Here is a 22,795-nt window from a genome sequence, read left to right as displayed (position 1 = left end):
TGTGAACCATTTAAAAAGAAATGATTTAAAAAACATTAAAAAAGACAATTACCGGAGTCAAATTTTATTCTTGACAAGAAGTTTGAACTGACAGATTTATGAATCTAACCAACACAAACTGTTGCCCCGCAACATTGATTACAGTGCGAGTCGGGTTGGGTTAGGTAGGCTCAGGTTGCTAAAATGGGCGTGGAAAAATGCCCATGATCCCCTCCATAGCGTACTACACGTCAGTCCATTGCATTTAGCAGGAGTAGCCTATCTTGCTCTGCTATAGGATGTTACACAAAAAAGCTGGAGAAACTCAGCGGGTGCAGCAGCATCTATGGAGCGAAGGAAATAATAAAGAGGTAATGCCTACCTCTGCTATAGGATCTTTGGTTACCACAGCTCCAGGGAGTGATTCTGCGTCGGGTTGCTGCGAGGTGGGGACCGGGCAGTAATGGCCGCCAGATCTCCCGCAATGCAAAGGGCGAGAGAAAGTGCCCGGCGCCGACCAGTCGCCGTGGCAGTGCGCATGTGCAGGGTAGCCCAGGATGCGCTGGCGTGGTTGTGCGCATGTGCAGGGGAGGATGTGCCGGCGGATGAGGATGTGCTGGCCCGGAGCGCGAGCGGGCGGGCGGGGAGCCGGCGGCCCGGACAAGGAGGGCGCGCGCGCTGGGGGCTGGAGACGGAGAGTGACAGAGAGAGGGAGAGACACAGACACAGAGAGCGGGGCCGCTCGCTCGCTCGCAGTTGAACGGTAGGTGTCCCGGGTGCTGTGAGAGCGGCGCCGGCAGTGACGGCAGTGACGGCAGCGCCGGCAGCGACAACCCGGGCCCGGGCCCGGAGCGGCGACAAAGCGCCGGGACCGCGGCTGCGCATCAGACGCCGCCAAACACGCGGGGAATCCCATCCCTGAGCCCAGGAATCCGGGATCATCCCAATCCTGCACCGGACTGCAACCGCCCCCCGTCCCAATGCATTAACCCCGCCCGCACACGGGGAATGTTATCCCAATTTGCATCAACCTAATTCAGGGATTGATCCCGATCTACTATCCCGCGGATTTCCATCCCAATACTGAGCATTGGAAGACTCCCCTATCCCAAACCCAGGGACTTATCCCCCGCACATGCACTGGTATTTTTTATCCCAATCCCATGAATTTGTATCCTATCTAAATCCGGAATTGATCCCAACCCCCATATAGAAACATAGAAACATAGAAATTAGGTGCAGGAGTAGGCCATTCGGCCCTTCGAGCCTGCACCGCCATTCAATATGATCATGGCTGATCATCCAACTCAGTATCCCGTACCTGCCTTCTCTCCATACCCCCTGATCCCTTTAGCCACAAGGGCCACATCTAACTCCCTCTTAACTATAGCCAATGAACTGGCCTCAACTACCCTCTGCGGCAGAGAGTTCCAGAGATTCACCACTCTCTGTGTGAAAAAAGTTCTTCTCATCTCGGTTTTAAAGGATTTCCCCCTTATCCTTAAGCTGTGACCCCTTGTCCTGGACTTCCCCAACATCGGGAGCAATTTTCCTGCATCTAGCCTGTCCAACCCCTTAAGAATTTTGTAAGTTTCTATAAGATCCCCTCTCAATCTCCTAAATTCTAGAGAGTATAAACCAAGTCTATTCAGTCTTTCTTCATAAGACAGTCCTGACATCCCAGGAATCAGCCTGGTGAACCTTCTCTGCACTCCCTGTATGGCAATAATGTCCTTCCTCAGATTTGGAGACCAAAACTGTACGCAATACTCCAGGTGTGGTATCACCAAGACCCTGTACAACTGCAGTAGAACCTCCCTGCTCCTATACTCAAATCCTTTTGCTATGAAAGCTAACATACCATTCGCTTTCTTCACTGCCTGCTGCACCTGCATGCCTACTTTCAATGACTGGTGTACCATGACACCCAGGTCTCGCTGCATCTCCCCTTTTCCTAGTCGGCCACCATTTAGATAATAGTCTGCTTTCCTGTTTTTGCCACCAAAATGCATAACCAAACACATTATACTGCATCTGCCAAACATTTGCCCACTCACCCAGCCTATCCAAGTCACCTTGCAGTCTCCTAGCATCCTCCTCACAGCTAACACTGCCCCCCAGCTTAGTGTCTTCCGCAAACTTGGAGATATTGCCTTCAATTCCCTCATCCAGATCATTAATATATATTGTAAATAGCTGGGGTCCCAGCACTGAGCCTTGCGGTACCCCACTAGTCATCACTTTCCATCCCAATACTGAGCATTGGAAGATTACCCTATCCCAAACCCAGGGACTTATCCCCCACACATACACTGGTATTTTTTAATCCCTATCCGGTGAATTTGTATCCTATCGGGCAGTCATGGTGGCACAGCGGTAGAGGCAAAATGCAGCGGCAGAGAGAGACCCGGGTTCGATCCCGACTATAGGTGCTGTCTGGATGGAGTTTGCACATTCTGCCCGTGATCTGCGTGGGTTTTCTCCGAGATCTTCGGTTTCCTTCCACACTACAAAGACGTACAGGTCTGTAGGTTAATTGGCTTGAAATTTAAAAAATGTTAATTTGTCCAAGCAGAGTACTGCCCTGCTGACGACAAAATCTTCCCGACCCCTTATCCCAATGTTGAACATTGCAAGATGTCCCTACGCCAAACCTGGGGAATTATCCCATCAACCCCACATGGGTGGGTATCATTACAATGTTGTCCCAGATCTCCCTTCCCAATCTCCCAATGTGGGGCCAAGATGCTCCCATTGCAAACATGGGGAATTACCACCCTATCTGCACAAGGGCGATTATTATCCCAATCCCAGGAATTTTCATCTGTAATCAGGGATTTATTCCGATCTACCATTCCGCAGATGTCCCTCATAATGCTGAGCCTCCCTCCAACCCAGGGGCAAATACCTGCACATGGGCAATTATTCCAATGCCAGAAATATCCATCCTTTATAAATTAGCGATTGTCCCCTGATCCCAATGCTGAATATTGCAAGATGCATCTACCCTAAACCCTCTTTGCTTCCTGTCTGCCAACAATTTTCTATCCACGTCAACACCCTACCCCCAATACCATGCGCTCTAATTTTAGTCACCAGTCTCCCGGGCGGGACCTCATCAAAGGCTTTCTGAAAGTCTAGACTACATCCACTGGCTCCCCCTTCATCCATTTTACTTGTCACATCCTCAAAGAATTCCAGAAGATTATTCAAGCTTGATTTTCCTTTCATAAATCCATGCTGACTTGGGCTATTCCTTTTACTGCTATCGAAATGCCCCATTATTACCTCTTTAATAATTGACTCCAGCATCTTTCCCACCACCAAAGTCAGGCTAACTGGTCTGTAATTCCCCGTTTTCTCTCTCGTTACTTTCTTGAAAAGTGAGATAACATTAGCTATCCTCCAATCCACAGGAACTGATCCTGAATCTATTGAACATTGGAAAATGATCACCAATACGTCCACTATTTCTAGAGCCACCTCCCTGAGGACCCTGGGATGCAGACCATCAAGTCCCGGGATTTATCAACCTTCAGTCCCATTAGCCTACCCAATAGTATTTCTGGGGATAGGGGATTGATCCCAATCCCCTATCCCAATGCTGAGCATTGCAAGATACCCCTAACCCAACCCAGTGAATTACCCCCCAACCACTCATGGGACATTATCCCAATCCCAGGAACTTGCAGCCTACCTGAATCAAGGATTGCCCCCAACCCCAATCTACAATCCCGTGATTTCCCTCCCAATGCTGAGAATTGCAAGATGCTCCCAAGCCCAGACTGGGGGATTCCCCCGGCTCACGGACAATTATTCCAATGTCTGGAATTGCCATCCTCTAACACAGGGATTACCTCAGATTCAACCAGTTTTCCGATATCAGGTAGTGCTATCTGAACCCAGGAAATTCCACTATCTAACCCAGCCCCCACCTCAAACACAGGCACTATTCAGCCACCCAATAACCCCTTCTGGCTTAAGCCCTCCCTTCACCACCTCCAGTTTAAATTCCATTTGGAATATTTTGGAGGACCAAGAAACTAAGAAGAACCAAGAACCTGCACTCGGTCAATTATTATTCCAACTCCAGGAATTTATATCACAGGGATTGTTCCTGATCCCAATGATTCCCACTTCCCATTGCACCGAAGGATTAGACCGTAAGTCTCTGATCCCAGTGATTGGACCCCACCGGTCCTCTGATCCCTGGGATTGGAGCCTGTTTTATCCTCTGGGAATGGACCCCACCCTGTCTCTGATCCCAGGGATTGGAGTTTGCCCCATTGGTGATGCCAGGGATTAGACCATAGCCCATCACTAATTCCAGGAATTGGATCTCACCTCATCACTGATCCCAGGAGTTGGAACATGCCCCATCACTGATCCCAGAACTCCCCAAATCTCACCCCAAATCTCAGGAATTGTCATTTCTGGAAACCCAGGAATCGGTGCCTTGAATCTCACCCGCAGTCCCCAAACCCTCGGATTGCAACTTGTCTCCCCCAAGCCTAATGATTGGATTTCATCTCTGATCCAGGGAATTCCCACAACCTCAGGGATTGACCTCTATACCTTGAACCTGGGGAATTGCAATCTGCCCACAAACCCGGCTACGTCGCCAGTGCCATGGCAATCTTTCCAATTTCTGGGATTGCTGTGCCGTCTAAATCCTGAGCCACTGTTCTTGCAAACTGAGAATTTCCCTGTCTTCAAATTGGCCTCCATCTCTCAACCCCAATACCATAGTAGAACACTTCAAACCTTTCATCTCACCCCTTCTTATTTCCTTCTCTGGCCTCTGTCTAACCATCTGTCTATCAAAAACCGCGCTTGCCTGTGTTCACCTCTTACCTTCTACTCTTTGCCCTGTTCTTCCTCCCTTCCAGATTTCTTCCCTCCATCCCTACAAACATTGTGAGGAAGGATCCCAACACGAAACATCACCTATGTACCTATGTTTTGAATGTGACTCGGTGGGCTGAAGGGCCTGTTTCCGTGCTGTATCTCTAATGTCTAAAGCAAACTGTAAAGACAGCATCCGTGCAAATGATCGATCCCGGGTCTCTGGCGCTGTGAGGCAGTGACTCTACAGTTGTGCCACCGTGCCATTCTTGAACTGTAGATATGAGCTGTTCTGATCAGTTCTACCTTGGCTGAACTGTATCTTCTGCATGTGGTCTATTCTCAGTGCCTGCTCTCCAGGAGGCCAACTCCATCTGACACACGTGCAGCCATGTCCCAGGTGACGGGTTTCCAAGTGGGCGCCGAGTTCTCGAGCTACAGCGAGCTGCACCGGGAGTTGCGTCGCTACCAGAGGGACAACTCCATGCAGATGTTGACCAGGCACACGCGGACCATCGAGGCGCAGCGGCGACGGGCACCCAAGCGCCCGATGAACGATGCGCTGAAGTTTGCCGAGATCGACTACGTGTGCAATCATGGCGGCAAGTTATTCAAGACCAAAAGATTCTGCAAACGGCCAATCCGGAGGTGAGGAAATACTTGCGAGGGTGGCACAGGAGCACAGCTGGTTCAGCCGCTGCCTCACAACCCCCGCCAGGGATCCCGGTTCGATCCTGACCTCGGGTGCTCTCTGTGTGTGGAGTTTGCACGTCCTCTCTGTGACCAGCTGTGTTTCTTCAGTGTGTTTCTGTTTCCTCCCATTTCCAAAACGTGCGGGTTTCTTGGTTAATTGGCCCTCTGAAAATTGTCCCGAATGTGTAGGGTGTGGATGACAAAGTGGGATAACATAGAACATGGAATACCTCGCCTCTATTTCCTACGCTCTAATTTAAAGATGTTTTAAATTTAATTATATACTAGACCAAGGGGGACCCATTGCGAGGGTGCCTGTGGCATCACACAACACATACAGTGGGGAATGGGGGGGGTGAGGGAGGGGGGGGGGGGGGGGGGGGGGGGCGAAGGAGGAGTGGGGGAGGGCTGGAGGTGGAGCAGAGGGGGGGGAGAGAGAGAGGGGGAGAGATAGAGAGAGGGACATGACATGAGAATTAAGGGACTGAAGTTTAGGGGTAACATGAGGGGGAACTTCTTTACTCAGAGAGTGGTAGCTGTGTGGAATGAGCTTCCAGTGAAGGTGGTGGAGGCAGGTTCGTTTTTATCATTTAAAAATAAATTGGATAGTTATATGGATGGGAAGGGAATGGAGGGTTATGGTCTGAGCGCAGGTATATGGGACTAGGGGAGATTATGTGTTCGGCACGGACTAGAAGGGTCGAGATGGCCTGTTTCCGTGCTGTAATTGTTATATGGTTATATGGAAATGCAACCATGCATCGCGCATTTAGAATGGTTTGGAAATGAAGCGTCCGCGTCTAATGCACGAAAGCTGTCGGCAGCTCTATGGAATTCAGGGGAGGACCCACACACACACACTTACACAGCGGGTCTGATCTAAGCTGTCAATGAAGGGCCGGGCGGGGCCAGCAGACAGGCTGGGAGGGGCAGGGCCGGGCGGGGCCAGGTGCAAAGGCATTGTGAGGTGAGCAGCTTTTTAAAATGTCAGTTTGGTGACAAATTTTTAAATATCTCTGGAAATGATCTATCAAATTGATAAAGGATTGGATTTGTGAAATCATAAGGGAAATTTTCTACCAGAGGATGTAAAAATGTCACTGTTATTGTAACGTCAGCAGCTGGGCAGCGGTCAGATTTTTTTTTAAAAAAAAGGTCAGATTGGTCAACAATTTTAATTTTAAAAAAGTCAGGAAAATAATGTACCAACGGTACAGAGGAGTGGATTTCTAAACTCGCAAGGAAAATCTCTACTGAAATATGTTAAAATGTTCCCCAATCGGCATCTGGTTTTTGAGGAGATACGTAACACATGCAAAATGACACACACACACACACACACGCACACACACACACACACACACACACACACACACACACACACACACACACAGAGAGTTTTAATAGATACTAGACCAAGTGCCCCACGTGTGGTTGCTGGGGGGGGGGGGGGGGGGGGGAGCTGCACACACGCATACTACCTACCCCCCTTGATATATTAATATTATTAATTTGCTCCTTTTACCCCCATAATGCCCTATCCACTGACGCATAGCCCCCAACTCGCAGGCGCATCTAGATAGGGGGGGGGGGGGGGGAGTGAGGACAGAGAGAGAATGGGGGGAGAAAGAAAGAGGGAGAGGGAGAGGGAGAGGAGGGTGGAGGGCAGGAGGAGAGGGAGGGTGGGTGAAGGGGTGGACAGGGGTGGGAGATTGGAACCTTCACTTGGTCCCACTAAAATCAATCTGCTGTATGAGTCACAGTGTCATCTCACCGATGTAAATCACAATGGATATCATTTACACATGATGTCACAATGGGACAGAGGTGGGAGATAGCTCCCCCTCCCAGACGTTTAAAAAAATATTGAGGTTGCTCAGCTGCTGACCTCACAATGCCTTTGCACCTGGCCAAACTGCCTCCAGGCCCTGCCCGACCCTACCCCCCCCCCCCCCCCCCCAGCCTGGCTGCTGGCTCCGCCTGCTGACCTCACAATGCCTTTGCACGTGGCCCAACTGCCTCCAGGCCCCCGCCCGACCCTACCCCCCCCCCCCCCGACCCTACCCCCCCCTCCCCCCGGCCTGGCTGCTGGCTCCGCCTGCTGACCTCACAATGCCTTTGCACCTGGCCCAACTGCCCCCCCCGACCGTTTACAAAATAATATTTTGCTGTCTTCATTGACAGCTTAGATCGGACCCGCTGTGTGTGTGTGTGTGCGCGGGGGGGGGGGCATTTCGCTCTCTGTCTCTCCCCCATCCCTTTCTCTCCACCATCTCTCTCTTTCTCCATCTCTCTCTCTTTCTCTCTCTCTCTTTCTCAGTCTCTCTTTCTCTCTCTCTATTTCTCTCTTTCTCTTTCTCTCTCTCTCTCTTTCTCTCTCTTTCTCTCTTTCACTCTCTCTCTCTCTCTCTCTCTCTCTCTCCCTCCCTCTCTCTCTCTCCCCTCCCTCCTCCCCCCTTCCCCCCCCTCTCTCTCCCCCCCTCTCTCCTCCCCTCTCTCCTCCCATCTCTCTCATCCCTCCTCGCCTTGTCTTCCCACTGACACTGCTTGATGGCCAATGTCAATCTAATATTTCTGTTGGATTCTGTGATGATTGTAAAATATAGCCATACACTGCTGGTCTGAATCATCCTACCACAACTAGAGAGCAGTCCTGAACTGTCATCTTCCTCATTGGTGACCCTCGGACTATATTTGCTATTCCCTTATCATGTATTTATACACTGGAAATGGCTCGATTGTAATCATGTATTGTCTTCCCACTGACTGGTTAGCAACAAAAGCTTTTCACCGTACCTCGGTACACATGACTATAAACTAAAAAAAACTGAAGAAGGGTGCCTATCCGAAGCGTCACCTATTCCTTTAATCCAGAGATGATGCCGGACCCGCTGAGTTACTCCAGCACTTTGTGTCTCTTGACTGCTGGTCTTCACCCAGTTGGCTTACACACTACCTCCCACTGTCTTTTTCAGAACCAACAAGATGAAGTGTCCGTGTATCATTAAAGTCCGTCTTTCTGCAGATGGAGACAAGTTTGTGGTGAAAGAGATGAATGAATCGCATAATCACACAGTGCCGCAGGTAAAAGCAGAACACACACACCAGTAGGTGGAGTTTTTGTATCTGCCGCTGCTTCAGATTGTCGGATCAGTCTGTGTGCGTGCGTGCGTGCGTGTGTCTGTTGTCCCACCTCTCCACATTTTCAGTGAGCATTATACTAGTTCTGTACACGCTCGGTTCCAGCCTTGGATCCTGGGCTGTTGAATATTTTAGTTCAGTGATACAGCGCAGAAACAGGCCCTTCAGCCCACAGAGTTCATGCCGACCAGCGATCCCCACATTAACACTATCCTACACACACACGAGGGACAATTTACACATACAACAAACCAATTAACCTACATACTTGTACATCTTTAGAGTGTGGGAGGAAATCGAAGATCTCGGAGAAAACCCACGCAGGTCACGGGGAGAACGTAAAAACTTCGTACAGACAACACTCGTAGTCGGGATCGAACCTGGGTCTCTGGCGCTGCGAAGCAGCAACTCTACAGCTGCGCCATCGTGCCACCCAGAATATGTCCACGTAATTATACATAAAGAGCTTATATGAACTCTGTCTCTCTGCCCGTGTCTTTGCCCGTGAGAGAATGTTGCCTGAGGCACCAACGTATATCGGTGGGACTTAAAGCTGTAGCTGCAATAAAATGGGATTTGTAAATTGGTTCAAGATAACATAATACATAGCAACAAAGATAGACGCAGCAAGCTGGAGTAACTCAGCGGGTCAAGCATCATCTCTGGAGAAAAGTAATAGGTGACGTTTGAGATCCTGCCTGGCTGGTCTGAAGATGGTCTCGACCTGAAATGTCACCTTTTTCTTTTCTCCAGAGATGTTGTCTGACCCGCTAAGTTACTTCAGCTTTATGTGTCTATCTTTGGTATGAATATCACAATATCACTAGTCATTTCCCTAACAGTAACAAGTTTTATTTACGTAGTTCTTCTAATGCACTAAACATATCTCCAGCATTCAGGTACGTTGTGATTGATTGATGTGAACTGCCTTAGCAGGGATTCTGGAGATGGCCTATAACTTGGGTGGAGATGGTTGATTTCAAGAAATGTCTTATAATGGGGTTTAAGGAGGCAAGAGTGTCTGAAGGTGATCTGAAAGGTATATGTTTATGAGAGGCATAGAATGGAGACCCTCGCACTATCTTTAATTGGACTATATCTGACGCTAAACATTATTTCCTTTATCCTGTATCTGTACACTGTGGACGGCTTACCACAACCCCAGGGATTGACCTCTAACCCTTGAACCTGGGGAATTGCAATCTGCCCACAAACTCGGCTAGGTCACCAGTGCCATGTAAATACACGGCAAATCTTTCCAATTTCTGGCATTGCTGTCCCACCTAAATCCTGACCCACTGATCTCGCAAACTGAGGATTGCCCTGTCTCCAAATTGTTCATCTCTTAACCCCAATATCATAGTGGGACTCTTCAAACTGTTCGTCTCACACTTTTCTTTTCCTTCCCTGACCTCTGTCTAGCCATCTGCTCGAACCCTCCCTCGCCTGTGTTCACCTCTTACCTTCTACTCTTTGCCCTGCTCTTCCTCCCTTCCAGATTTCTTCCCTCCATCCCTACAAACATTGTGAGGAGGGATCCCAACCCGAAACATCACCTATGTACCTATGTATTGAACGTAACCTCTCCAAGTTTGCGGAAGACACAAAGCTGGATGGCAGTGTGAGGTGCAAGAAGGATGCTTTGAGGCTGCAGGGTGACTTGGATAGGTTGGGTGAGTGGGCAGATGCATGGCAGGTGCAGTACAATGTGGATGAATGTAACACTATCCACTTTGGTGGCAAGAACAAGAAGGCAGATTATTAATGTGAATGGGGTCAGTTTAGGAAAACGGGAGGCGCGACGAGACCTGGGTGTCCTTGTACATCAGTCACAGAAAGTAAGCATGCAGTTACAGCATGCAGTGAAGAAAGCAAATGGGATGTTGGCATTCATAGCTGGAGGATTTGAGTATAAGAGCAAGGATTTCCTACTGCAGTTGTACAGGGACCTGGTGAGACCACACCTGGAGTATTGTGTGCAGTTTTGGTCACCTAATTTGAGGAAGGACATTCTTACTATTGAGAGGGTGCAACGTAGGTTCACCAGGTTAATTCCAGAGATAGCGGGACTGAGATATGATGAAAGAATGGATCAACTGCTTATATTCACTGGAATTTAGAAGGATGAGGGGATATTATAGAAACATATAAAGTTCATAATGAATTAGGTAGTTTAGGTGCAGGAAAAATGTTTCCAATGTTGGGGGAGTTCAGAACCAGGGGTCACAGTTTAAGAATACTGTGGCCATTTAGGGCTGAGATGAGGAGAAACTTTTCAGTTTGGTTAATGCGGACCGAGTGGAGGTGTTCGGCGAAACGATCGCCAAGCCTGCGCTTGGTCTCACCGATGTGCATCAGCTGATATCTAGAGCAGTAGATATCTGGATGCAATAGATGAGGTTGGAGGAGATGCAGGTGACCCTCTGTCGCACCTGGAACGACTGCTTGGGTCCTTGAATGGAGTCGAGGGGGGAGGTAAAGCGACAATTGTAGCATCTCTTGCGGTTGCAAGGGAAAGTGCCCGGGGAGGGGGTGGTGCAGGAGGGAAGGGAAGAATTGACCAGGGAGTTACGGAGGGAGCGGTTTTGCGGAAAGGAGATGGGAAGATGTGGCGAGTGGTGGGGTCGCGTTGAAGGTGGCGAAAATGATGGAGGACTATATGTAGTATGTGACGGCTAGTGGGGTGAAAGGTGAGGACTAGGGGGACTCTGCCCTTGTTACGAGTAGGCAGATAGGGAGAGAGAGCAGTGTTACAGGGTATGGAAGAAACCCTGGTGAGTGCCTCATCTATAGTAGGGGCGGGGAACCCCCGTTCCCTGAAGAATGAGGACATTTCCGATGCCCTGGTGTGGAACACCTCATCCTGGGAGCAGATGCGGCGTAGATGGAGGAATTGGGAGTAGGGGATGGAGTCCTTACAGGAAGCAAGGTGGGAAGAAGTGTAGTCCAGATAGCCATGGGAGTCAGTGGGTTTATAGTGGATGTCGGTCAGAAGTCTGTCACCTGCGATGGAGATAGTGAGGGGAAATGGTCCAGGTTTATTTGAGTGCCGGATGGAAGTTAGTGGTGAAACGGATAAAGTCAGTCAGTTGTGTGTGGGTGCAGGAGGTAGCACCAAAGCAATCGTCGATGTAGCGGAGGTAGAGGTCAGGGATGGGGCTCTGGTACGCCTCGAACAAGGATTGTTCCAACGTACCCTACAAAGAGGCAGGCGTAGCTGGGGCCCATGCGCGTGCCCATAGTTAAGCCTTGTATTTGGAGGAAATGGGAATAGTCAAACGAGAAGTTATTAAGGGCAAGGACTAGCTCCGCTTGGCGGAGGAGAGTATCTGTAGACAGGGATTGGTGGGTTCTCCGGTCGAGGAAGAACCGGAGGGCTTTGAGACCATCCTGGTGGGGGATAGAAGTGTAGAGTGACTGGACATCCATGTTGAAGGTGAGGGGATGGGGGCCGAGAGAATGGAATGCCCGGAGACGACGGAGAGTGTCCGAGTGTATTTTCTATGTTTCTATTCAAGTTCTCCAGAGATGCTGCCTGACCCGCTGAGTTACTCCAGCACTTTGTGTCTGTTTTCCCATTGAATTACCCTCTGCTGACTCATGGTTGACTCAACAGGAAATATCTTTCAACCCCCGATCATCGTAATTTCTCCCTGTCCCAAATCTGGAATTTCCAATCCCCCCCCCCCCCCCCCATGTCCCTAATTCCTTGAATCCACTATCACAAGTGTATAATCCCCTCTGCTCCGTATCCTAGGGATTTGACTAGGGCACATTGGTTGCATGGGCGAGTTGGGCTAAGGGGCCAATTTCCATGCTGTATGATTCTATGACTTGAGCGGTGCAGACAGGTAAAGGTTAGTGGAAGAAAAACTAACGGATTCTATTACCAGCAGTCAACAAGGATAAGATCTGGACGGGATGAGATAGTGGATGGGTGGTGGAGATTCACTGGATTGCAAACTGCATAAATACACCACGGTGGCATAGCAGTAGAGTTGCTGCCATACAGCGCTTGCAGCGACAGATACCCGGGTTCGATCCCGACTACTGGCACTGTCTGTACAGAGTTTGAACATTCTTTCCTTGCCCACGTGAGCTTTGTCCGAGATCTTCAGTTTCCTCCCACACGACAAAGATGAGCGGGTTTGCAGGTTAATTAGCTTCTGTAAAATAGTAAGTTGTCCTAGCATGTAGGATAGTGCTAGTATACAGGGTGATCGCTGCTTGGGGCAGACTCGGTGGGCTGAAGGGCCTGTTTCCGTGCTGTATCTCTAAAGTCTGAAGTAAACTGTAAAGACAGCATCTGAGCAAATGATCATTTACTCTGGCGCTGTGAGGCAGTGACTCTACAGTTGCGCCATGGTGCCATTCTTGAACTCTATATATGAACTGTTCTGATCCGTTCTACCTTGGCTGACGATCCCGCACGATGTCGGGACCAGCTCCGCAAAACTCCAGACGGCTCCGGCGATCGAAGTGGGATCGGCCCCGTGAGGCCGTACGGCTCAAGCGACCACGTTAGGTCGCGCTTGCCGCATGGAGTTGCATGCTCGTGCGACAGGCTTTTTAGGCTATTTAAAAATGTTAACCTTTTCTTAAGAAATGGATAGATGTTGAGATCTAGTAATTGAATTTTGTAATTAGCTACAATTAGGTAACTAACTAATTATATGTGGCGATCAGTGAAACATGGTTGCAGGAGGGCTGTGATTGGAAACTAAATATTCCAGGATTTCGTTGCTTCAGGTGTGATAGAATTGGAGGGCAAGAGGAGGAGGTGTTGCATTGCTTATCAGGGAAGATATTACAGCAGTGCTTTGGCAGGATAGATTAGAGGGCTCGTCTAGGGAGGCTATTTGGGTGGAACTGAGAAATGGGAAAGGGGTAGAAACACATAGGGGTGTATTATAGACCGCCAAATGGGGAGCGAGAATTGGAAGAGCAAATATGTAAGGAGATTGCAGATATTAGTAGTAAGCACAAGGTAGTGATTGTGGGAGATTTCAATTTTCCACACATAGACTGGGAAACACATTCTGTAAATGGGCTGGATGGGTTGGAGTTTGTAAAATGTGTGCAGGATAGTTTTTTGCAGCAATACATAGAAGTACCTACTAGAGAAGGGGTGGTACTGGACCTCCTGTTAGGTAGTTTGTTGGGGAAAGTTTGGGACCAGTGGATCACAATACCCATTAGTTTCCATATAATTTGGAGAGCAATAATAGAAAGTACCTACTAGAGAAGGGGTGTGTACTGGAGAGAGCTGTTAGGTAATGAGACCAGATATTTTTAGTCAGGTGGGAGAGTATGCGTTGGGGTAAAATTTGTGCAGGACCAGTGATCACAATACCATTAGTTAGTTTCCGGGTTTGCGGTTGGCAATGGTCCGATGTCAACAGTCCTAACAAAGGGTGGTCCAAACTGGACTTAAAATGTTTACCCAGACACAACATAATTCCCCCACGGGGAGCGGTGATGGAGGCCAAACAAAAAAATATCTCTCCACAGCCCTCCCCAAACTAACGATGTCAGAGTCTAGCCATTTAGTGGCGATTCACCCGCGGCCATAAAAGCCTGGCGAGGAGTTTTTTGAGATATTTATGATTGGAGAAAGGCTAACTTTGATGAAAGGATACGAAAGGATTTAAAAGGAGTAAATTGGGACAGTCTGTTTTATAGGAAAAATGTGGAAGAGAAATGGAGGACATTTAAAGGTGAAATTTTAAGAGTACAGAATCTTTATGTCCCTGTTCGGTTGAAAGGAAATAGTAAAAATTGGAAAGAGCCATGGTTTTCAAAGGAAAATTGGACACGGTTCGGAAAAAAGAGAGAGATCTACAATAATTATAGGCAGCATGGAGTAAAGGAGGTGCTTGAGGAGTATAAAGAATGTAAAAAGAATCTCAAGAAAGAAATTAGAAAAGCTAAAAGAAGATATGAGGTTGCTTTGGCAAGTAAGGTGAAAGTAAATCCTAAGGGTTTCTACAGCTATATTAATAGCAAAAGGATAACGAGGGATAAAGTTGGTCCATTAGAGAGTCAGAGTGTACAGCTATCTGCAGAGCCAAAAGAGATGGGGGAGATATTGAACAATTTCTTTTCTTCGGTATTCACCAAGGAGAAGGATATTGAATTATGTGAGGTAAGGGAAACAAGTAGAATAGCTATGGAAACTATGAGGATCAAAGAAGAGGAAGTACTGACACTTTTGAGAAATATAAAAGTGGATAAGTCTCCAGGTCCGGACAGGATATTCCCAAGGACCTTGAGGGAAGTTAGTGTAGAAACAGCAGGGGCTATGACAGAAATATTTCAAATGTCATTAGAAACGGGAATAGTGCCGGAGGATTGGCGTACTGCGCATGTTGTTCCATTGTTTAAAAAGGGGTCTAAGAGTAAACCTAGCAATTATAGACCTGTTAGTTTGACGTCAGTGGTGGGCAAATTAATGGAAAGGATACTTAAAGATAATATATATAAGCATCTGGATAAACAGGGTCTGATTAGGAACAGTCAACATGGATTTGTGCCTGGAAGGTCATGTTTGACTAATCTTCTTGAATTTTTTGAAGAGGTTACTCGGGAAATTGATGAGGGTAAAGCAGTGGATGTTGTCTATATGGACTTCAGTAAGGCCTTTGACAAGGTTCCTCACGGAAGGTTGGTTAAGAAGGTTCAATGGTTGGGGATTAATGGAAGAGTAGCAAGATGGATTCAACAGTGGCTGAATGGGAGATGCCAGAGAGTAATGGTGGATGGTTGTTTGTCAGGTGTGAGGTGCTACATCTTGACAGGACAAATCCAAATAGGACGTACATGGTAAATGGTAGGGAATTGAAGAATGCAGGTGAACAGAGGGATCTGGGAATAACTGCACAGTTCCCTGAAAGTGGAATCGCATGTAGATAGGGTGGTAAAGAAAGCTTTTGGTGTGCTGGCCTTTATAAATCAGAGCATTGAGTATAGAAGTAGGGATGTAATGTTAAAATTGTACAAGGCATTGGTGAGGCCAATTTTGGAGTATGGTGTACAATTTTGGTCGCCTAATTATAGGAAGGATGTCAACAAAATAGAGAGAGTACAGAGGAGATTTACTAGAATGTTGCCTGGGTTTCAGCAACTAAGTTACAGAGATAGGTTGAACAAGTTAGGTCTTTATTCTTTGGAGCGCAGAAGGTTAAGGGGGGACTTGATAGAGGTCTTTAAAATGATGAGAGGGATAGACAGAGTAGACGTGGATAAGCTTTTCCCACTGAGAGTAGGGAAGATTCAAACAAGGGGACATGACTTGAGAATTAAGGGACTGAAGTTTAGGGGTAACATGAGGGGGGACTTCTTTACTCAGAGAGTGGTAGCTGTGTGGAATGAGCTTCCAGTGAAGGTGGTGGAGGCAGGTTCGTTTTTATCATTTAAAAATAAATTGGATAGTTATATGGACGGGAAAGCAATGGAGGGTTATGATCTGAACGCAGGTGTATGGGACTAGGGGAGATTATGTGTTCGGCACGGACTAGAAGGGTCGAGATGGCCTGTTTCCGTCCTGTAATTGTTATATGGTTATATGCTTTGATTTCAGGTCATTCAAGTAAGATTGTTTCATATTTGTTTCAGAATGCTTCAATCTATAATAACTGAAAAATTCTTAATTTTCTCTTAATTTCTCTTCGAAAGCTCTTAATTTTTAAGAAAGTTATGGCCTTTTGACTGTCCTTGTTCACAGCTTTTGAGTTAAGTCAATGGAAAAGCAATAGGGAACAAGATGCTAATTTCCGAGTATTAAAATGGCCATAACATTTTTAATACTGAAGATATGAAAGTGAATTAGGTGTCAAATTAAACTTCTTTTTATGCTTTATCTGATCGGATAAATTGCTGACTTGATTTTTAAAATCTCAAAATTTTGTAACATTGCTACTGCCTGTGGTCTATTCTCAATGCCCGCTGCCAATGAAAACGGTTAACTTATAATTAAACAAACAGGTTCATTTGTTAATAAACAGACAACTGACAAAGCAGTTTGGTAGACCAATTCAAAACTTTATTAATTATCGGCCGATGGAAGTGGCAAGGATAACCCCAGCCAAATGAGCAACATGGACACTTGGCTCTCCTTACTCCACTTCCCTGAACCCAGAATTACATGGTATTATATACTGTTCCTGTCACCTAAGCACATTGAAAAGACATTAGTCATGGTCAGAGGCACAGTAAATACACATTACTACAGGATGCGTCCGAGTTTGTCTCTTGTCATTCATCAGTCGCATCAAAGGCATCGGTCATGTGGTACAAGGCAGTTGCATATCAAAGGCATCCTGTCACTGCACACCTCAAAGGCATCGGACATTGTCTCAATAGCCCTCACTGGGATTAATCTGTGCTTTCTCTCTCATTAATTGGTAGACTCATTTCAAAGTAGTCGGTCATTATTTCAAGATACGTTAACATGAGGCAAGGCTGGGTGTTGGCAGAGGTGCATTGTGCAGCGATTCTTGCAGCCTACCCAGTGCTAGATCGAAGATAATTCAGAGCAGTAAAAACACAGTGGGGCATCCATCTTGTTCAAACTGGAAGAGAAACTTTATTTACACACTTGCTCACACATCAATTACAGTACCTCTCATTGGCTGTCAATAACAGCACCTCTCTTTGGCTGTTATCATTGTCAGTTACTATTGGCTGCTATCATTGTCAGTCATTCACCACTACCACCAAGTCTGTCTGAGTAACAATACAACATTAAGATTAACTTCTTTACAATTGAGAGCATATTTTTCATATATGTCAAAGCAGTTTGGTAGACCAATTCAAAACTTTATTAATTATCGGCCGATGGAAGTGGCAAGGATAACCCCAGCCAAATGAGCAACATGGACACTTGGCTCTCCTTACTCCACTTCCCTGAACCCAGAAATACATGGTATTATATACTGTTCTTGTCACCTAAGCACATTGAAAATACATTAGTCATGGTCAGAGGCACAGTAAATACACATTACTACAGGATGCGTCCGAGTTTGTCTCTTGTCATTCATCAGTCGCATCAAAGGCATCGGTCATGTGGTACAAGGTAGTTGCATATAATAATAATAATAATAATAATTTTATTTATAGAGCACTTTAAAAACAAACATAGCTGCAACAAAGTGCTGTACATCACTAATCATTGACAAAAAAGTTAATACACACCAAAAATAACAATCAAAAGAAATAGTAGGAAAAGACATGTAAAATAAAGAAACATCAAAAACACCACAAACAGAAGCAAAGCCTCAGGCAAGGTCAAAAGCCAGGGAGTACAAATGCGTTTTAACACTGGATTTGAAGATGGACAGTGAGGGGGCCTGTCTGATGTGCAACGGCAGGATGTTACAGAGTGCCGGAGCAGCAACAGAGAAGGCTCTATCCCCTCTGAGCCTCCGACTAGACCTCGGTACCTCCAGGAGCAGCTGACCAGCTGACCTGAGGGACCGGGCAGGAGCGTATGGGTGGAGCAGCTCAGAGAGGTAAGGCGGGGCGAGCCCATTCAGAGATTTAAAAACAAATAACAGTATCTTAAAATGAACCCGAAAGTGCATATCAAAGGCATCCTGTCACTGCACACCTCAAAGGCATCGGTCATGTGGTACAAGGCAGTTGCATATCAAAGGCATCCTGTCACTGCACACCTCAAAGGCATCGGACATTGTCTCAATAGCCCTCACTGGGATTAATCTGTGCTTCCTCTCTCATTAATTGGTAGACACATTTCAAAGTAATCGGTCATTATTTCACGATACGTTAACTGGAGGCAAGGCTGGGCTTGTTCAATACAGAGTCCCTTGAGCACATTAGTCATTGTCTGAATGCACAGCAACCTGGGGAATGTCTGGGCTTGTCTTTCTGTATCAATCTACTGGAGAAAAGCCTGCTTTGAGTAATTATAAGTTGTAACCCAGTCCAGGAATCCATGATATATATTTTTACATTTTTAACAGCATTCAGCCTTATCACCAACTCCATCTGACACACGTGCAGCCATGTCCCAGGTGACGGGTTTCGGAGTGGGCGCCGAGTTCTCGAGCTACAGCGAGCTGCACCGGGAGTTCCGGCGCTACCAGAGGGACAACTCCGTGCAGATGTGGACCAAGCACTCGCGGACCATCGAGGCGCAGCGGCGACGGGCACCCAAGCGCCCGATGAACGATGCGCTGAAGTTTGCCGAGATCGACTATGCGTGTATTCATGGTGGCAAGTTATTGAAGACCAAAGGATTCGCTAAATGGCAAATCAAGAGGTGAGGAAATACTTGCAGGGGCAGCACGGGCGCAGCTGGTAGAGCCACTGCCTCACAACGCTGGAGATCCCGGTTCGATCCTGACCCCGGGTGCTCTCCATGTGTGGAGTTTGCACGTCCTCTCTGTGACCAGCTGTGTGCTTCAGTTTCATCCCATTTCCAAAACATGTGCAGGGTTTCTTGGTTAATTGGTCTTCTGTAAATTGTCCCAAATGTGCAGGGAGTGGATGACAAAGTGGGATAACATGTAACATGGAACACACCTGCTCCTGTTATTTAAATATGTTTTTTTCCTTTTAAATGTAATTATATGTTGAGCTGGGTAGTTAGTTTTGTTTAGAATTACAGCATGCAAACAGGCCGTCCGGCCCACCAGTTCCACACCGACCATCAATCATCCATTCACACTGGTTCTATGCTATCCCACTGTCTACACACTGGGGGCAATCCACTCACTCTGTCCCCCCCCCCCCCCCCTCTCTCTCTCCCCCACCTCTCTCCCCCCCCTCTCTCCCCCCTCTCTCCCCCCCTTTCTCTCTCACCACCCCTTCTCTCTCCCCCCCCCTCTCTCGCCCACCTCGCCATTTCCCATCTCTGTCTTCCCCTCTCTTCCCTCTCTCTCTCTTACTCTCTCCCCCTCTCTATTTCCCCCCTCTCTCTCTCTCCCCCCCCCCTCTCCCGGATGTGGTATTATCCATGTTTTCCCACTTTGCCATCCTCTGCCCACATACTCGGGACAATTTACAATTTGATAGCTTGTGTTTTATGGTTCACAGACTGGATTGATATCCCAGTGGGGGAGTGTGATATTATCCCATTAAATCACACAGGCTACAGAGCTTGTAATGACCATCAAGCACCCAGCTTGTTATGTACTGTGTGTAGTTAGGAACTACAGATGCTGGTTTACACTGAAGATAGACACACAATGGTGAAGTTTGGGTTTGTCACCCGTCTTCAGACTGAGAGTCAGGGGAGAGGGTAACTAGAAGCTTCCCCCACCCTCGTCGTTCTATTAACTTCACTGTCGTCTTGCTTAGTCTCACTGTTTGTATCTACTTGTTATCATCTTCACCACAGCCAACAATGGACCATTGTGGGCTCCACCTTTCCTTTATCATCGCTGCTGGCTTTGATTTGTTTCTTCATACCTTTTACTCATTTTTTCTTTGTACCCCTTCATCCCTTAGTGCCCTCTCCGCTGATTCTCAATCTGATAGAGGGTCCCAACCCGAAATGTCACCTGTTCCTTTTCTCCAGAGATCCTGCATGACTCGCTGAGTTACTCCAGTATTTTGTGTCCATCCCCTTTGTTATGTACGAGGTTATCTTACACCAATTCTGCATGAATCACATTTTATTGCAGCTGTTGCTTCAAGGCCCCCCCAGTTTGTGAAGGAGTTTATTATCAGTCAAAGGCCATTCATTCAGCACCATCTTGTCTTCCCACTAACACTGCTTGATGGCCAATGTCAATCTAATATTTCTGTTGGATTCTGTGATGATTGTAAAATATAGCCATACACTGCTGGTCTGAATCATCCTACCACAAGTAGAGAGCAGTCCTGAACTGTCATCTTCCTCATTGGTGACCCTCGGACTATCTTTGTTATTCCCTTATCATGTATTTATACACTGGAAATGGCTCGATTGTAATCATGTATTGTCTTCCCGCTGACTGGTTAGCACGCAACAAAAGCTTTTAACTTGGTACACGTGACAATAAACTAAACTAAACAAAACTGAATGAAGACAAAAATGCTGGAGAAACTCAGCTGGGTGAGGCATCATCTATGGAGCGAAGGAAATAGGCAACGTTTTGGGTCGAAACCCTTCTTCAGACTGAAGAAAACTGAAGAATGGTCTCGATCCGAAGCGTCACCTATTCCTTTTCTCCAGAGATGATGTCGGACCCGCTGAGTAACTCCAGCACTTTGTGTCTATCTGGTCTTCACCCAATTGGCTTACACACTGCCTCCCACTGTCTTTTTCAGAATCAACAAGATGAAGTGTCCCTGTGTCATTAAAGTCCGTCTTTCTGCAGATGGAGACAAGTTTGTGGTGAAAGTGATAAATGAATCGCATAACCACATAGTGCCGCAGGTAAAAGCAGAGCACGTGTGTGTGTGTGTGTGTGTGTGTGTGTGCGCGCGCGTGCATTCGTTTGTTTGTTTGTTTGGGATCCTTCCCGGCTAGTCTGAAGAAAGGTCTCGACCCGAAATGTCACCTTTTTCTTTTCTCCAGAGATGTTGTCTCACCCGCTGAGTTACTTCAGCTTCATGCGTCTAACTTTGGTGTAAACTAGAATCTGCAGTTTAGTTTAAGACACACAGTGTGGAAACCGGCCCTTCGGCCCAACGAGTCCAGGCCGACCAGCGATCCCTGCACATCAACACCATGCCACACACATTAGGGACAACTTTCAATTTTTCCCAGCCAATTAGCCTTTAAACCTGAACATCTTTAGAGTGTGGGAGGAAACTGCAGCTCCCGAAGAAAACCCACGGGGAGAACATACAAACTCCGTACAGACAGCACCCGTAGTCAGGATGAAACCCGGTCTCTGGTGCTGTAACACAGCAACTCTCCCGATTGTCGGCTGCCCTCTCCTTACCTTGGAGGACCTACACAATTCCCGCTGCACCAAAAAAACCCAGAATATAATAAAGGACATCTCCCACCCCGGACACTCCCTGTTTGAACTGTTGCCGTCAGGCAGACGGTACAGATCCACAAGGACAAGGACAAACAGACTAAAAAACAGTTTTTACCCCACTGCTATAAAAGCACTAAATGTAGCCGCCAAGGAACGCAGGGGCGATACAGACTAAGGGACTGTGGTAACGGTGAAATCGACAGAAGGATGGAGGGTTGGGTGTGTATGCGTGCTTTGTCTGTGATATTTATTTATTTGCTTATCTTTATTATTTTACCGTGGATGTTTCGTTAGCTTTAGAAATGTTTGAATGCTGCACTGACTGGCTGACATTTTAAATTTCGTTGTACATAGCCCATGTTACAATGACAATAAAGAAACTATTCTATTCTATTCTATTCTGTGCCACCATGCTGCCCCTACACATAGAACATAACAACATGGGTGCTTGACGGTCATTGCCGACATGTAGGTGGAAGAGCCGGTGTGAATCTATGGGATAATATCACATTCCCCCACTGGGATATCAATCCAGCCTCTGTACTCTGGCAAATTTAGCATTAACAGAGTCAGACTGAAACATAGAAACATAGAAATTAGGTGCAGGAGTAGGCCATTCGGCCCTTCGAGCCTGTACCGCCATTCAATATGATCATGGCTGATCATCCAACTCAGTATCCCGTACCTGCCTTCTCTCCATACCCCCTGATCCCCTTAGCCACAAGGGCCACATCTAACTCCCTCTTAAATATAGCCAATGAACTGGCCTCAACTACCCTCTGTGGCAGAGAGTTCCAGAGATTCACCACTCTCTGTGTGAAAAAAGTTCTTCTCATCTCGGTCCTGGACTTCCCTAACATTGGGAACAATCTTCCTGCATCTAGCCTGTCCAACCCCTTAAGAATTTTGTAAGTTTCTATAAGATCCCCTCTCAATCTCCTAAATTCTAGAGAGTATAAACCAAGTCTATCCAGTCTTTCTTCATAAGACAGTCCTGACATCCCAGGAATCAGTCTGGTGAACCGTCTCTGCACTCCCTCTATGGCAATAATGTCCTTCCTCAGATTTGGAGACCAAAACTGTACGCAATACTCCAGGTGTGGTCTCACCAAGACCCTGTACAACTGCAGTAGAACCCCCCTGCTCCTATACTCAAATTATGTTGCTATGAAAGCTAACATACCATTTGCTTTCTTCACTGC

At 47.0% G+C, this 22,795-nt stretch overlaps 1 protein-coding gene across 3 annotated transcripts in view; it reads left to right on the top strand.

The window, feature by feature from the left end:
* The first annotated feature begins 598 nt into the window (after positions 1-598).
* LOC129694671 (zinc finger SWIM domain-containing protein 3-like) overlaps positions 599-22,795 on the top strand; it is a 39,823-nt gene continuing 17,626 nt past the window's right edge. Inside the window, exons 1-5 of one of the 3 annotated variants that reach the window (XM_055631393.1) lie at positions 599-742; positions 5,171-5,472; positions 8,493-8,601; positions 18,639-18,937; positions 20,932-21,040. In XM_055631393.1, the coding sequence (XP_055487368.1) occupies positions 5,216-5,472; positions 8,493-8,601; positions 18,639-18,937; positions 20,932-21,040 (774 nt within the window). In that variant the 5' untranslated portion in view covers positions 599-742; positions 5,171-5,215. The remainder of the gene's footprint in view (positions 743-5,170; positions 5,473-8,492; positions 8,602-18,638; positions 18,938-20,931; positions 21,041-22,795) is intronic. The other 2 variants (XM_055631394.1, XM_055631395.1) reach the window with 2 other exon arrangements.

This window comes from Leucoraja erinacea, unplaced genomic scaffold (assembly GCF_028641065.1).
Source record: "Leucoraja erinacea ecotype New England unplaced genomic scaffold, Leri_hhj_1 Leri_74S, whole genome shotgun sequence".
In the NCBI taxonomy this organism is placed as follows: Eukaryota; Metazoa; Chordata; class Chondrichthyes; order Rajiformes; family Rajidae; genus Leucoraja; species Leucoraja erinaceus.
The sequence above is the reverse complement of the archived record's forward strand: the minus strand, read 5'-3'. Positions and strand labels throughout refer to the sequence as shown.